Source organism: Ovis aries, chromosome 2, assembly GCF_016772045.2.
Source record: "Ovis aries strain OAR_USU_Benz2616 breed Rambouillet chromosome 2, ARS-UI_Ramb_v3.0, whole genome shotgun sequence".
NCBI lineage: Eukaryota > Metazoa > Chordata > Mammalia > Artiodactyla > Bovidae > Ovis > Ovis aries.
Window position 1 is genome coordinate 235628531 of NC_056055.1, and position 17675 is coordinate 235646205.

The following is a 17675-nucleotide window of genomic DNA, read 5'->3' on the forward strand; positions in this document are numbered from 1 at the left end:
CAAGGCAGGACTGGTCCCGGGGTTTGCGATGGCAACAACAGTTCCCCCATCAGCTCAGTTCTGCTGTGTGCTTCTTGGAGATGCTCCTGAGCTGGATCTAGAGCTGAGTTCTCCATCGTCCAATGAGCCTAACATCCCTAATTAAATTCCCTTTCTACTTAAATTGGCCAGAGTGGACCCCATTGTCTGCAGGCAAGAGTGCTGTGAATATGCAGACAAACAAATAAATACACACACCAGGAAAACTAAGGGGTTTGCCCAGAGTTCCCCAGTGGTGGAGCTGAGATCTGAATCCAGGAGATGAGGATCCAGAGGCAGCATCTCATCCTAGAAGCCGCTGGGTCAGTGCCCCTGCCTCGTGGTACCAGTCCTCCAGGTTTTCTGGCCTGAGAAGACCACCTAGTCTTCCTTCTTTTGTGCAGAAGAACACGATTTCCTTTCCTTTCAGGTGCACAGATTGCAGGTGGCTGGGAGGAAAACCTTTGCATGTGGTGCCCTGGCCCTGGGCTCTTGATCTCTTGCAGCGATCTCTGCACTATCCTCCTGCCCCGAGGACTGCTAAGTGATGGGATTGTGTATTTTTGTTAATGTTATCGTAATTCAATTCTGTATCTATCCCAACGTCAGAAATAGGGGAGGGGCTACAGCCTGACTGGACTGTCCCAGAAAGGGAACAAGGGGAGAAACAATGCAGGGTGTATGGCCTGGGGGTTGCGGGCCATCCAAGTTCCGTATGTCTGTGTCTTTGTGAAGAAGTGGGGCTCACGCACACCGCAACTAAAGAAAGCCTGTGAGCAAAAACGAAGACCTAGCACAGCCAAAAATAATAAATCAATCAATCAAAGAAGGCAGGCTCAGTCCCCTGGAAGCCGGAGGCATGTCCTTGACCTTGGTATTAAGAGGACCACTGCAGGGACTTCCCTGGTGGTCCAGCGGCTAAGATTCTGCTCTCCCAATGCAGGGGCCCCAGGTTAGAACCTTGGTCAGGGCACTAGATCCCACATGTCACAACAAAGGAGCCTGTATGCTGAAATGAAGATTGAAGATGCTGTGTGCTTCAATGAAGACTTGGCGCAGCCAAAAAAAAAAAAAAAAGAATAAACAAAACAATACCAAAACAAGACTACTACTACAGAAGGGAAAATGGGGGCTCCTGTCTGCAATGCAGGATCTGCTTTTGTTAAGTCAGCATCTTGTTCTGGGAGACAAGACAACTCGCCCGGAGCATAAGCCGACAGCAGGGGAAGTCGATCACACACAAGTGGTCCCTTCACTGGCAGGACTCGCCTGTTAGCAGCAAAAGACAAGTGTTTTTCTGTTGGATGCATTTCTTTGCATTTTCCAAGGCTGGTGGATCAATAGCTACAAATAGCTCAAATAAATTTCTGTCTCAGCTCCTTACAACTCTCAGGTGGGAAAATGCACCATTGGATAACTCAGGTTCCCATCAGGTGCCACTGCTGTCAGCAGCTGCCGTCCCTGGCTTCTCTAGACCCATATGACAAGCCTTGTAGGGTCAAAACTACTGTGCCTATCTCAGAGATATGGAAACTGAGTCTCAGACAGGGGAGTCATTACCCAAAGTCCTAGAGCTGGCAGTCATTGGCTTCAAGGCCTCTGTGTGTGGTAAGCTGTGTTTTTACAGACCCCATGGACTGTAGCCTGCCAGGCTCCTCTCCAGGCAAGAATACTAGAGTGGGTTGCCATGCCCTCCTCCACTGATCTTCCCAAACCAGGGATTGAACCCAGGTCTCCCACATTGCAGGCAGATTCTTTACCATGTGAGCCCCCAGGGAAGCCCATTTGTTTTTACGAACTAGGTTACCATTGTCAGTTTCCCAGGCTAGCACTGACAATGATTCTCAGAGACAGCAAGTTGTCATCCCAAGGTCACAGAGCCAGTAAATGGCAAGGCAGGAATTAGAAGCCAGCTTGTGGGACCGCAGAGCTCGCTACTAGGAGAGCTTGTCAGCCTGGGCTGGTCCAGCCTCCACAGGCCTGCCCTGGAAATAATGGAGAAAGGCCGGAGGCACTAAGATTTGTGTTTCTCTGAGCAGCCCCCAGAGGGAAAGGCAAGCTCCTTCTCCATCCGTGGTACCAAGGGCATCAATTCCCAGTTCTGGAAGGACCTACTCCCCAAGGCTGCAGTTCTATTTTTAGCCTTGAATCCATCAATAAGCAGAGCAGGCAACTCCTGGCTGCCTGATTTTAGTTAGAGAGAGACAGGGAGCATTTATTAAGCATTTTCTGTGTGCTGGCCATTACGCGAAATGCTTCATGTAGATCATCTACTGAAATCTTTACAACGTTCCTATGAAATGACTATATTATTATCATCATTTTATAAGTAAGGAAAATGAGACTCAAGGAGGTTAAAGAATTTGCTCGAGGCTACACGGCTGATAAGCTGCAGAGCCAGGGTCCAAATGAAGATCACACGCAGTTTTGTGGGATTCTAAGTCCACACTCTTTCCAACCTGGCAGTCTCCAGATAAGACAGCCTGGAAGAGCATTTTGGGCAGAGGGAACAACACAGGCAAAGGCAAGGACATTTGAAGTGCAAGGCCTGTTTGGGGAACAGTTAAGAGTCTGGTGGGATTTAGGTTGACAAGGAAGATGAGGCCAGGTCCTTAAGCAACACAGATTCTGTAAGATTGTCAATCCCAGGATGCGGAGTGGTTCTGGAAAGATTCTGGTTTCTGGAAAGATTGTGAGTGGAAGAGTGATACCACCATGTCTGAGCTGTAGAGTAGATGATGGATTTGAAGGAGAGACTGTGGAGAGGAAGACAAAGGAAGATTCCCACTAGTAACAGTAGTAATAGCTTCCATTTATTGAGCACCTACTATGTATGTTAGGAGTATTAAATGCATTTAGTAAGTTACCACCTAATTCATGGATCAGGGGCTCATTTAGTGGTAGCTATTTGGAGGCTATTATTATCTGTCTTTTACAAATGAGAATACTGAGGCATTGAGAGGTCAAGTGACTGCCCAGGGCCACTTGGATTGAAATCTGAGTCTGGTTGATTCCAAAGACCTTGATGGCCACCGTGACCAGATGGGAGGGCAGGTCATAAAAACAGTTTCCAGCAAAAGAACATTTATCTGACATTCAGGAATGAAGACGATAAGGTAGGTTGCAAAGATCATAGGGAAGCAGAATTTTTATTTTGTTTTGTTCTTTAAATATGTTTATTCACGCACACTGAGGAAAGCAATTACGTCACTATGGTCACCAAGCTTTTCTGGGGCCGAAACTGGCAGACAGACTCAGCCAGGGGAAAGGGCATTGTTTCTGCAGGGCAATGACTGGGGAGGCAGGAAAGGGCAGGGTCCCAAGTTCAGTTTGTCCAGCTACTCCGAGGTCTCTCATAGTCAGAGGCGTAGTAGCAAGTGGCTGGGGCGAGTGAAAAAGCGGGGTGGGATCATTCTGAGTCTCAGCCGCATCTGATAACTGACATCAAAAGTCTCCAAGGAGGTAGAAAATATACCTGCCCCCTGACACACACGCACACACACACATAATAATGGGGCTGTGTCAAATGTCAAAGGGACACGGGAGCCAATTGAAAGAGCTCCCAGTGACCAAAACTGAAACAGTTTGAGCAACAAAAGAAAATAAAGTAGCATTGGATTACAACCCATAGCACACAATAAATACCCATGAGTTCTTACTGATTACAAATACATGATTGAATAAATGATATAAATAAATGATTAAGGAGAGAAAAACCTCCCATGCAGAATTCCAAATAATTTACGTAGACATTCTGCCCTCAAGGAGTAGAGCATAACTCCCCACTGTTTACGTGTGGGTTGCACACAGTGGCTGCCTTCTTAAGAGTACCGGGGGTGGGAGGGGGATAGGAGAGGTGCGGAGAAGCCTTGCCAGTGGAGAAACTTGACAAATGCGACCTCAGCCAGGTGACGAAGGTCGGCAATGATAAGCAGTCACGTTGATATGATGTGTGTGTGCATCAGCAGCCTTGGGCAAGGTGCCAGTAGCTTTGCATAAACACAAGCATGTCCACCTGCAGCGGCCATGGCCCTGGTTTATTGTTGGCTGTGTCTGTCCACGACCCTGCAGGCTGAGGATCAGGAGCCTTGGAGTGTCTGACCAGCGATTGCCTCTGCTGCTAGGAGCTCAGAGGCACAGGAAATCCCGAACCTTCGGCCTCGGCCCGGAACTTAGAGGGGCAGCCAGGTTCAGGAACATCTTAGGAGGGCTCAGTCAGAGGTCCGGCAGTGCCCAGCAACCTTGGCCAGGATTGCAGAGTTCACAGTGTACAGGGCATGACCTTGAGTCAAAGAGGAGGTCCCAGGGGCTGGGGTCCCAGCAGCTGGCAGCCTCAGCAAAGTCCCATGGTGCCTGTCCTCAGATGAGTCCGTGCCTCGGGACACAGAGCTGACGCCTTGTGTTCCAGAGTCTCTTGCCTGGGGCCCAGAGGGTTTGCTTCTGGTTTCCAGTTCTTAAGTCAACAACTCGTCCTTCAGCAAATCGAGGAAGCTGGGAGGAGGTAGTGCGATGGTGAGCCAGAGGCCTGTGCAGGCCAGGTTCAGTGGAGGGGGACGGCACGGTGACCTCTGAGCGAGCCGCCCCACTGACTTCTGCTGCTGCTGGCTGGTGGAAGCCAGCCTGGGACTGACCGTGCAGGGGGTGCCTCTGGGGAAGCTTAGTTCCCAGGGACATCTGTTCTGCTGTCATGAGTTTACCTCCCTTCTTTCCCTGGGTCCCACAGATTGAGAAGCCAGAATTGAAAAAAATGCACAAAGGTATCCATGGAAAAGAAACTTTGTCCTCTCTGCCCCTCCCCAGCAGCTGGAGAAGCTGACTGACAAAAATCAGCCCATCTCAGGGAGTGAAGACTGAGACCTTCCCGCTAGTTGAATTTGTAGTAGCCTCTGGTGTGGTGGCCAGAGGGGTATGGGACAGTCAAAGCCCAGCCTGTCGAGTAATTGACTGGAGGGAATCCTGCCAGCGGAGAGCTGCCTGGTGCCTGGGGAAGGTCCCCAGCCCTGGAACTGCTAGGAGAAGCACAGGGATAGGTGGGGCTGGTAGACCTTATGGCTGATGAGAGGTCGTTGACTTTTAGGTTTCTGCCTGGGAGGACTTGGTGGATGGACCTCAGGACACGGAGATGGAGATGCAGGAGGAGGGGCAGGTGGGGCAGGAAGCCAGCTTGGGCCACGCCGGCTGGCTGCAGGCTGGGAGCGGAGATGGCACCTCTTGGGCCAGGAAGACAAAGCCCTTTGTGTTGGGGTTCCACATCCACTCACTCGGCTGGTGCCCAGCCAGGAAGGCCCAGCCCCCAAGCCCTCAATCAGTGGCAGTTTCCCTGCCAAACATACAGCACCAAGGTCTCCCCCATCAGCACGCTGCCTCTCCCTGGTTCCCAGGAGCCCCTTTGCTTCTCCCGGGCTGGGCTCCCGGCCTTAGCTCTCCCCATCCCTCTTCCTTCCTCTGAGGCAGGAAATTTCTGCCCTTGCAGCCCACTTGGCCGAGGGTCACCTCCCAGCTTCCAAACCTAGTCTGGGCTTCAGACATTTGGGAAGAAGGAAGGGAGGGAAAGAACCACTGAGCATTGAGTGGCTACTGGTCTAGGTGCTCCATGAGTCTCACACCTCTCTGATAAGTGTGTTGTCTCCCTTTCAAATGGCAGTCCTGGGATTTGAACCTATGTCTGTTCAGCTCTAAAGTGAGTGCTCTTTGTACAAAAGGAGAGAGCTGTAATGCCCATATGCTCTCAACACTGAGCTAGCTCTTGCTCCTGTGTCTCCATCATCCCCTCTTCCCTGGCTCCTTCTCATTTGGCCATAAACTCAATGCTCCTTTTCCTGGAAGTCCTCTCCCTTTGACCTTGCAGTCCTCCCCTTCCTTTTGCTAGCAAACCTCCTGCTTCATTCCCTTCTGTCATTCCCATGCTAGAGTCACCAATGCCCCTGGGCTCCATGTTAGGCTCTTTCTTGTTCTTTTTCATTACAGCTTTTTACAGGAAATTGAATATATTTCCCTGTGCTATACAGCAGTGCCTTGTTGTCTCTTTATTTTATGTATAGTAGTTTGTATCTGCTAATCCCAAACTAATTTATCCCCCACCACCCTCTTCCCCTTTGATAACCAAAAGTTTGTTTTCTCTCTGTGTGTGAGAGTCTGTTTCATAAATAAGTTCATTCGTGTCATACTTCAGATTCCACATGTGTAACACGATGGGCCCTTCCTTATTTAGTCTTTATATTTCCATGTTTGGACTTCCCTGGTGGTCCAGTGGTTAAGACTGTGATCCCAATGCAGGGGGCATGGGTTCAATCACTAGTTGGGACTAAGATTCTACATGTAGGTTGGTCGAAAAAAGAAAAAAAAATATATATATATAGATATATTTCCAGGCCCTTCTGTAGCAAATGACACTCTCAACAAACAACTCCCTGAAAATACGAAAGATTTGTTTTTCCTTAAAAATGGAAAAGAAATATATGCCCCAAACACATATTTATTGCAGGAAAGAAAGAAGAAGAAGGAGAGAGAGAAAGTGAGTGAGAGGCAGGGTACTAAGAATTAGAAAGTGGTCAAAAATGCAAGAACCTATCTATGAAACAGAAACAGACTCACAGACATACAGAGCAGACTTGTGGTTGCCAAGAGGAGAGCGGAGGAGGGATGCATTGGGAGCTTGGATTAGCAGAAGCAAGCTATTATATGCAGAACGAACAATAGCACAGGGAACTATACTCCATGTCCTTTGATAAACTATAATGGAAAAGAATATTTAAAAAGAGTGTATTATATATATATCTATGTATAACTGAGTCACTTTGCTGTACAGCAGAAATAAACACAACTATACTCCAACTATACTTCAATAAAATAAATTAAAATAAAATTAAAAAGAAAGTGGTCATTAAGAAGTGAAAAAATAGCACCTATTAGGATGCAGAGTCTTTAGGGGGTTTCTCCTAATGACTGGTGGGAGTGTAAGTTGGCACAAACACTTGGGAGCACAGATGGGCTTCAGTGATGAACATCAACATTCACCTGTTCTGAAGATTCTGATTTAAAGCCCGCTGCCAGATGCAAATGTACAATTAAAATGCACAGTGCGGCATGACCACCTCAACTTTACTTCTGATCATCAGGCATTAGATTTTGATACAGGAACGGACAACCTAGATCCCTAACATGGATAATAGCCAGGATATAGAAGCAACTTAGGTGTCCATCGACAGATGAATGGATAAAGAAGTTGTGGTACACATATACAATGGAATATCACCCTGCCATAAAAGGTACGAATTTGAGTCAGTTCTACTAAGGTGGATGAACCTAGAGTCTGTTATACAGAGTGAAGTTATACAGAAAGAGAAGAACAAACATCATATACTAACGAATATATATGGAATCTAGAAAAATGGTGCTGATGAAACTATTTGCAGAGCAACAATAGAGACACAGACAGAGAGAACAAACTTGTGGACTCAGTGAGGGAAGGAGAGAGTGGACTGGATTGAGAGAGTAGCACTGAAATATATTACCTTATGTGAAATAGAGAGCCAGTGGGAATCTGTCCTGTGACACAGGGAGCTCAGCCTGGTGCTATGTGACAACCTGGAGGGGCGGGATGGAGTAGGGCTTACGGAGAGGTTCAAGAGGGAGGGGACATGTGTATACCTATGGCTGATTCATGTTGATGTAATGACAGAAACTAACATAACATTTTAAAGCAATTATCCTCCAATTACAAATAAATAATTTATTTTAAAAGAAAAAAGACTGAAGTTTCAGGTTAAGAAGGAATTAAAAGGAGACTTCCCTGGTGGTCCAGTGGCTAAGACTCCATGCTCCCAGTGTAGAGGGTCTGGGTTTAATCCTCGGTCAGGGAACAAGATCTCACACACTGCAAACAAAAGATCCTACGTGCCGAAACGAAGACCTGGTGCAGCCAAATAAACAAATATTTTTTTAAAAGTTATAAAAAGAGAAGGAATTTAAAGAACAATAGTAACCCAAAGGAAGCAGAAGAAATTACATAATGAGAGAAAGAGCAGAAGGTAATGAAATAGAAAATATAATGGCAAAACCAAAACAAAAGCCCAGAGAAAATGAACAAAAATCTAATTCTTAAACAAAACAAAACATAGAAAGACTGATCAGGAGAGAGAGAGAGAAAGAGGAAAAGCACGAATAAACAGTATTAGGAATGAAAAGTGGATTATAACTCTGATACAACAGAGATTTTTCTTTGACTCATGGGAATACTATGAACAACTTTGTGCCAGACTATGAACAACTTTGAAAACCTACGCTGCTATCAGAAAGTCTACAAACAATAAATGCTGGAGAGGGTGCAGAGAAAAAGGAAACCTCTTACACTGTTGGGGGGAATGCAAACTAGTACAGCCACTATGCAGAACAGTGTGGAGATTCCTTAAAAAACTGGAAATAGAACTGCCATACGACCCAGCAATCCCACTGCTGGGCATACACACTGAGGAAACCAGAATTGAAAGAGACATGTGTACCCCAATGTTCATTGCAGCACTATTTATAATAGCCAGGACATGGAAGCAACCTAGATGTCCATCAGCAGATGAATGGATAAGAAAGCTGTGGTATATGCACAATGGAATATTACTCAGCCATTAAAAAGAATACATTTGAATCAGTTCTAATGAGGTGGATGAAACTGGAGCCTATTATACAGAGTGAAGTAAGTCAGAAAGAAAAACACCAATACAGTATATTAATGCATATATATGGAATTTAGAAATATGGGAACGATGACCCTATATGTGAGACAGCAAAAGAGACACAGATGTAAAGAACAGTCTTTTGGACTCTGTGGGAGAAGGCGAGGGTGGGATGATTTGAGAGGGTAGTGTTGAAACGTGTATATTATCATATGTGAAGCGAATTGCTGGTCCAGATTTGATGCATGAGACAGGGTGCTCAAGGATGTTGCTCTGGGATGACCCAGAGGGATGGGATGGGGACGGAGGTGGGAGGGGGGTTCTGGATGGGGAGCACATGTAAAAATAAGTAAATAAATAAATTTGAAAACCTAGATAAGATAGACATAAAACATAAACTACTAAAATTGGTTCAAAAAGAAAAAGAACTGAATAGACCAAGAGTCATTTAATAAATCAAGCTAGTAGTAAAATGTCTCATGGGCCAGTGGCACCACATAATTTTCCAGTGAATTTCACCAAGTGTTATAAGGAGTAGAAAATCTTCACACAATGCTATAAAAGATGCTATAAAAAAATTACCTGATTCATATTATAAGACTAGTACAAACTGGACACTAAAACCAGAGAAGGCAGAATAAGGAAATAAATCTTTATGCTATCGTTCTTCTAAACAGAGATGCAAAAACCCTACTAAACTGTATTAAATCAAATGTGGTGGTGTTTATTTTTTTTTAAATCATACTTCGCTAAGGACTGTATTAGTAATGCAAAGATGGTTCAACATTAGAAAATGCTATCAATGCATTTTATTGCATTGTTTTAGGTAGAAAGGTATCAAAAGATGTGGAGCAAAAATTTGCCTCATTAGTGAAAAAAGTATTTAGTGATAGTAACAGAAGGGAATGTCCTTAATGTAATATATATTATCTACCAAAAGTCTTCCCTGGTGGCTCAGAAAGTAAAGCATCTGCTTGCAATGTGGGAGACCTGGGTTCGATCCCTGGGTCGGGAAGATCCCCTGGAGAAGGAAATGGCAACCCACTCCAGTACTCTTGCCTGGAAAATCCCATGGTCAGAGAAGCCTGGTAGGCTACAGTCCATGGGGTCGCAAAGAGTTGGACATGACTGAAAGACTTCACTTCACTTCACTTCACCAAAAGTCTACAGCAAATATTGCGAAACTTTAGAAATTTACCATTTAAGTAAAAAAAAAAAAAAAAAATTCCCATGCGTCTATTCAAAATGGCACTACAAGTGCTACACAATGCAAGAAGATTAGAAAAAGAAATATGACATATAATGAAAATGCAGGCTAAATAGAAGATATCAAATAAAGAAGGGAACTATAACTCTAATGCAATACAAGATGAAATTGTTATTATTTTCAGACCTAATGATCATACAGTTACATATAATTACAAGAAACCAATAGAAAAATTATTACAATTAATGAGAGAGTTCAGCAAAATTTCTGGATACACAGTTCACAAAATATAACTGTCTTCTTTTTCACTGGTAATAAACAAGTGGAAAAGTAAGAAGAAAAAAGTAACAAAGATTACAGAGCACAAAATAACTTAATAAAAATGCACAATGTTTTGGTGGAGAAAAATCACAAAATTGAATAGAAAGTATGGAGAGAAATAAATCAAATTTATAGGTTAGAAGATTCAGTATTATACATATTCAGTTATACCTCCAATCTGTACATTAAATGAAATTTTAGTATAATTCCAAACAGAATTCTTCAGGGAACTTGAAAAAATGGTTCTACCATTCATATGAAAGAATAAAGGTATGTAGACAGCTAAGACAGTTATGAAAAATAGGAACCAAGTAGGGGATAGGACTTGCCCCCGAGGTATCAAGATGTTATCACAAGACCATAGTATTAAAATAATGGCATATTAGTTAGGAATAGACAACTTGATCACTAGAACAGAACAAAGAATCCAGAAATAAACCCAGGCGTTACTGGGAACAAGGTATACGTCAGAGACGTCATGAATCAGTAGAGGAATCAGCACACAATTCAGTAAAGGGCATTGGGCCAAAACCGGGCAAAACTTTACCTTGATCACTTTGTATGACAAGACATTTAGAATATCAGGAGACAGTGAGACCTGCTGGGTTTTTAAACCAATTTACTAAAAGTAAATTAAAAGAGGTAAACATAGGATTAATATAGGTTAAGGATATAGACCACATACCCAGCCCTCAGTTTCCCTCATTAACATATGTTTGCTTTTTAAATTCAACATCATGTCTTTGAGATATTGGATAGGCTAAAAAGTTCATTCGGGTTTTTCTGTAACAACGTATGGAAACCTTGGCTTGAAGTAGCACTATTTGTTATCAGTCACCATTGCCCTTTTATCCTCTATGCCATGTGATACCTCTGCTTCTCCTTTCCTTGTCCAACTGTGGGAGACTTTCATTATCTAAATGGGCCAGAAAAATAGTCTACTTGGTCTTAATGGCCCTGGTCCATGTCTCTGCCATCATGACCAGGATATTCCACAGGGTGAAGTCATCTTCAAAAATTTTTCTTTAGAGCAGTAATTGTGGTCATTGGTAACATCCAATCTCACCTCTTAACCTCATTTGTGACCTTGACGGCCATATAATTAGAGTTTTCAATATAGATCACACTACAGCTTCCTTTTTTTCCCCTTAGATTTTATTTTCTAGAAGAGTTTTAGATTTGGAGGGGAAAAAATGAAGATTGGTACAGAGAGTTTCCATATACCCAGCACTCTATTTCCTTCATTAACATTTTCTTGCTTTCTAAATTCAACATCATGTCTTTAACATCCAACATCTTTATTGGATTGGCTAAAAACTTTGTTCGGGTTTTTTCATAACATCGTATGGAAACCTGTATGAACTTTTTGGTCAAGCCAATATTTAAATGTATTAATTCTAACTGAATGTAGTAATCCCATTGACTGGAAGCTTCTTGTGGTCTCACATGGCACAAGTTTCATGCTGGGGAATTTCATCTACCTCTCAGTCAAATCTCTAGTTCTACAGTGAAAGTACTTACATAGTATAATGTTATAAATGGGGCTTCCCTGGTGGCTCAGTGGTAAAGAATCCACCTGCCAAAGCAGGAGACACGGGTTCTATCCCTGGGTGGGGAAGATCCCCTGGAGGAGGGAATGGTAACCCACTCCAGTGTTCTTGCCTGAAGAATCCCATGGACAGAGGAGCCTGGCAGGCTACAGTCAATGGTTTTGCAAAGAGTTGGACATGACTGAGCCACTAACACACGACAACTAGAGAAAGCCTGCGCAATCAAGACCCAGAGCAGCCAGGAATAAATTAATTATTTTAAAAAGTCAGCAACATTTCTTTTAAAAAAGATATATATATTTATTTGGCTGCACTGAGTCTTAGTTGTGGCATGCACGATCTTTAGTTGCAGCCTGTGAACTCTTAGTTATTGCATGTGGGATCTAGTTCCCTGACTAAGGATCAAACCCAGGCCCCCTGCATTGGGAGTGTGGAATCTTAGCCACTGGACCACCAGGGTAGTTCCAGATGGAATTTTTTTTTTTTTTTAAATTTCAAGAAAGACTCCAAAAGCAAAATTTGGATTTCTTAAGCACATGCAAGATAGTCATACAGCATTTACAGTGTACAAGGAATTATACAAGTCTAGAGATGACAAGTATTGGGGAGGATGTACATAGATTACATACAATGGCTATGCCATTTGGTATAAGGGACTTGAGCATTCCAGAATTCTGGTGTGCCTGAGAACTGGAGAACTGAATTCTCCAAGCAAAGGGACGACTGTAATAGCAACTAGTCGAAAACCAAAAAATATATGTAAATATAAAAGACAAAAACTGGGAGGAGCAAACAGGAAGGATCGGTAATGAAATCACACAGCAGTTAGTCAATCAACACTGTTAGCCTGGCGAGCTGCAGTCCATGGGGTGGCAAAGAGAGGAACACAACTGAGCGACTGAACAACAAAGACATTAATAAACCAAGGAATAGAAGTATGAGTATATTATTCATAATCACATGAATAAAAAAAGAAAGAAAGTTGTTCTCAAGAGCTGGGCAAGTGAGAGGACACTTTTAGGTTTTAATTTCTAACCTTTCTGTTGGGGTTGGGTGTTGCGTGTTCATCTACATAAATTATATTTGAGACAACAATAATTAAAATAAATAATTGAGAAAAAAATGTAGATCTGATTCTGATACTCCTCTAGAGGTTCAGGTGCTTTCAGTAACGCCCCATTGCCGTAGGATCAAGATGAAACTCTCACGCAGGCATTCAAGGCCCTTTCTCGCCAGGCACTTCCTCCCGGAAGCCCTTGGGTGGGAGAGGGCGCCCTCTGCCGGAGCAGCGACGCCAGCACGCCCGAGGTCCCGCCCTTGGCGTATCAACAGACTCCGCCCCCATCCCTCGGGGGCTCTCCGCATCATGTGATCTCAGCCCCTTTTCCCCTGGGTGTCGAACCCCGAGAAGGGGAGCCCAGAGACCCCAGACCCCAGGTGAGAGCGAGTGGGTTGGTGGGTTCTGGGTTCCCTGAGCGGTGGGAGACTGCCTGGTCAGGCTGGGAACGTAATTGGGAATGTCTCTCAGGCGCAGCCTGATGTGAGGGTGATGGACAATTAACCTGAGTGATTTAGAGCTGGTCTTTTTTTCCGGGGCCGAATCCCGTGTCTTCCACTTTTTATCTGCGCGTGGCCTTGGGCGAGCCACTGGATATCAGTTTCCTCGCCTGTGGCTGGCAGCATGAAATGAAATAATGCACAGAAGTACATCATTCATAAATGATAACTTGTTTTTAAAGCTCATACAAGCAAATATGTGAACTCTCGGAAGAGGGGAAGACCTCATAAAAGGTGGCTGTAGCTCAACCCTGTTTGGAGACAGGCCTCCCCTCCCTCATCTGGGGCACTGTGTCCCGCTGGGGTGCTTATGTCAGTGGTTCCTGGGTGCCCTGGAGGTGCCACCTATAAGGGAGGCTGCCTCCGAGGTTCCCATTGACTTGGTGTCCTGAGTGGGCGGGCAGGTCAGACCCCCCTCTTATCTCCTCACAGGGCCTACCTTCGGCACTGGGCCCGTGGAGGCAAACAGACATGTCTCAGGAGGCGGCTCCAGTGGGCCCCAGCACGGAGGACCCCGTTCTCAGTCCCCTCAACAGCCTTGGACTTTTCCAGGAGGACATGGAAGAAACCAGCTCCATGTCAGGCCTGGCACCAGACCTGTCAGGAGAGAGCTCGAGGGACCCCGTTTGTGCTGGCAGTGGGAAGAGGGTCCTCAGGGAAGAGTCTGGTCAAGGTGCCAGCTCCCAGGCAGTGGGTGCTCCTGGGGGTAGCCCAGAGGCCACGGCCCATCCTGTGGTCCTGGGGCTGCAAGCTGTGGGACAGAGCTGGAATTTGGTGCCCAGCCCCAGGCTCTGCTGTCACCTACCCACAGAGCCTACCCAGGGGAGGGCTCAGGCCTTCAAGAGGGTCCAGATTATTCTGCATGACATCTTAGCAGGAAGTTGTCCCAGGAATCTTTGTAGTGGGTGTGTGGGGGCAAGAAAGAAAAGCAGGAAGTCTGAGACCCCCTCAGAGGGTCAGGAAGGTAGCTTCTTACAGCTTGGTCAGAGCCCTAGTGGGAACAAGCCCCAGGCTGTGGAAGGCCCCCTGCGAGGTGCTGACGTGGCGTCCTTGGGAGGCCCGTGCAGTCCTCTCTCTTGCAAGGACACTGGGTCTGGGCCTGGACACCCAGGTGGAGGTTGGGTGGACTGTGACTCAGGGATTGAGAAGTTTGAATATTTGCCCACTGTAAGGGGTGGGACCCTGCCAGGCAGCCCCTGGGACCCTGTGAACTCCCCTGTGCCCACTGGAGGACTGTCACTTCAGCTAGCTGCCCGGGATCCTCTCCAGAGCCCTGAGCTGTGCCCAGGAGGGTCTGGAAAGGCTTCCACAGTACAGCAAGAAGCTGAGCACATCATGAGGCCTGGCGATGGTGATGGCCATGGTGCTTCACACAACCAGGAGGAGCTGGAGGTCGTGGCTCGACCAGTGTCTTGGGGGAGGCCAGGGCAGGGACTTGGTGACACCCCCTCCAGCTTCCTGGAGCCTGTAGCCAGCAAGGCTAGCTCAGGCCCATCCACGAGGCAGAGAAATTCCAAGTGTGCTAAACAGTTGAAAATGGACCCAGTGCCTGGTGCCCAGGATCAGGGCACTAACAGATGGCCAGACAGCTCCAACCAGGACCAAACAGAAGAATCCAGCCCAGGAAGCGGCCCCAGACTGGTAAGTTGACTCTGAGAGGTTGGGATGGGAAAGGCATCGTTATCTTTTGGTGTCAGTGAGTCGTGTCTTCAAATCCTATCTCTGCCCACTTCCTAGTTGAGTGGCCCTGGAATATTTTTTAAGCTGTTTCCTCATGTGTGAAAAGGGAATACTAGTTCCACTTTAGTGGGGTTGTTTTGAGGAATAAATGAGATGATGGTGTGAAATAACATACTTAGCACAGCATAAGGCACAAGGTAAATCTATTTGTGTTAAATGTGCTTTTCCTTGAGTGTTACAATAGTCCTGTGAGATAGGCATTAGCCCTATATTCCCAGGGCAAGCTGAGGCTCAGAGAAGTTAACAAACTTCCCCAAGCTCACACAGCAAGGGAGTCAGTGCCTAGCCATGTTCCCTGTATTCACTGCTTCCCTTTCCATTGTTCTTTTATTGATGATAATAATTGTCATTCTATTAATATTAATAATCATGGTCAATATATTTATATGTCAAGGGCAGAAAATGGCATTGCTCTGTTTGATGTATATTTCTGACATAGTTGAATTTTTTAAAAATTGAAGCATCATGTTAGTTTCAGATGTACAGCATAGCGATTCAACTATATATATGTAAGAGTTGGACACAACTGAGCGACTGAACTGAACTGAATATATATGTATATATACCAACCTAGATAGCATATTTCAAAGCAGAGACATTACTTTGCCAACAAAGGTCCGTCTAGTCAAGGCTATGGTTTTTCCAGTGGTCATGTATGGATGTGAGAGTTGGACTGTGAAGAAAGCTGAGCACTGAAGAATTGATGCTTTTGAACTGTGGTGTTGGAGAAGACTCTTGGGAGTCCCTTGGACAGCAAGGAGATCCAACCAGTCCCTTCTGAAGGAGATCAGCCCTGGAATTTCTTTGGAGGGAATGATGCCAAAGCTGAAACTCCAGTACTTTGGCCACCTCATCTGAAGAGTTGACTCATTGGAAAAGACTCTGATGCTGGGAGGGATTGGGGGCAGGAGGAGAAGGGGGTGACAGAGGGTGAGATGGCTGGATGGCATCACTGACTCGATGGCCATGAGTCTGAGTGAACTCCGGGAGTTGGTGATGGACAGGGAGGCCTGGGGTGCTGCGATTCATGGGGTCGCAAAGAGTCGGACACGACTGAGCAACTGAACTGAACTGAACTGAATGTTCTTTTCACTTATAGGTTATTACAAAATACTGAGTATAGTTTCCTGTTTTATGTAGTAGCTCCTTGTTGGTTACCTATTTTATATATCATAGTCACATAGTTGAATTTTTATCCCCTTGATAGAATATTTGTTGTGTGCTGAGTGCATTTGATTTAGTCTTCACATGAAGCCCAGAGAGGTGAGGTTACGGGCCCAAGGTCTCACAGCTGGCAAATGACAGAGCCAGCATGCAGACCCAGGCAGTCTGTCCGGAAAGCTTACTGCATTGCCTGCTTGCGCGCATTCCCCACCATCATTGCAGCAGTAAAGGCCCCTGGCATGCTTACTACATGCTGGGCACTATTCCCAAGCACTTATCTTCAGTCTTCCTAACACCCTTATAGAGAAGATGCTGTTGATATATACCCATTTTAATGATGCAGACACTGAGGCTCGGACGGGTGAAGTGAGTATGTCAAGGTCAAACAAGCAAATTAGTTGAACTAGGATAGGAACCAATCAGCTGCCTGTGGTGATTTATCACTATTTGGACTATAATTACATTAGAGATACTATTACATTATCTGTGTAAATATCACTCAAAACATTAATTTTTAATAAAAAACAAATACATGTTTATCGTAGAAAATAAAGAAGAAATAAAAATCCCCATAATGCCAACAACATTCAGAGCTATCTCCTGTTGACATATTGGTGTATGTATCCTTTCTTCCATTTTTTTCATATACATATATATCTTTTCTTTGCCTAGAAATGGAACCATGCAGATCAAAATTTATAACTTGATTTTTTAGGTATTAAAAATTGTTTTTACAGTGAATTTGTTGACATAGAATGAGGAAATCCCTTTTAGTGTCTCCTGACCTAATTGCCCTTTGTTTGATGTTAATGGTTAGCATTCTTCCAGTCTCCTTTTTTATGAACTTCTATACATATATGAACATCTTATATTGATCATACCTTTTTATATATAAGTAGGCTCATGCCGTGCCTCATTGTTTTGGGACTCGTACTTTGATTTTCAGATGCTTTAGAGTTTGAAGACGTTTCCAAGTTGGCAAATCTGTGCTTTCCCTGAACGCTGCATCATGTCTGTCTACAGGCACTGCTGGGACCAGAGGGTGGGCTGGGACTTGCTTTTCTCATTTCTAGTCACTGTCCTGTAGTTAAGAGCCTGAAGCTCAGAGGCTGACAGATTGGCATTCAGGCCTGGCTTTGCTGCTATCTGAATGTGACCTAGGCAAGTGGCCTCACCTTTCCGAGCATAATTTCCCCATCTGTAAAATAGAGGCAATAAATTACTTACCTCACTGGGCAGTGGTAAGGGGCAGGTGAGATGACATGTACCTATGTTCGGTATTTAGCACAGTGCCTGGTACAAGAAAAATACTCAGAAATGTTACCTGTTGTTGACTATACTTTGTCCTCCTCCAAGGACTGCCGAGGTGAACCCCTGTGCATCTGGCTTCTCCCCATTTCAGGTTATCTATGTGGGCCAGATGCCCAGAAGTGGGATTCCTGGGTCTGC

General features: G+C 45.0%; 1 protein-coding gene across 1 annotated transcript in view; it reads left to right on the top strand.

Moving 5' to 3' along the window:
- The first annotated feature begins 13108 nt into the window (after positions 1–13108).
- Positions 13109–17675, top strand: part of SPOCD1 (SPOC domain containing 1) — a 32918-nt gene continuing 28351 nt past the window's right edge. The window contains exons 1-2 of the mRNA XM_042245003.2: positions 13109–13202; positions 13755–14963. Of these exons, the coding sequence (XP_042100937.1) occupies positions 13794–14963 (1170 nt within the window). The 5' untranslated portion in view covers positions 13109–13202; positions 13755–13793. The remainder of the gene's footprint in view (positions 13203–13754; positions 14964–17675) is intronic.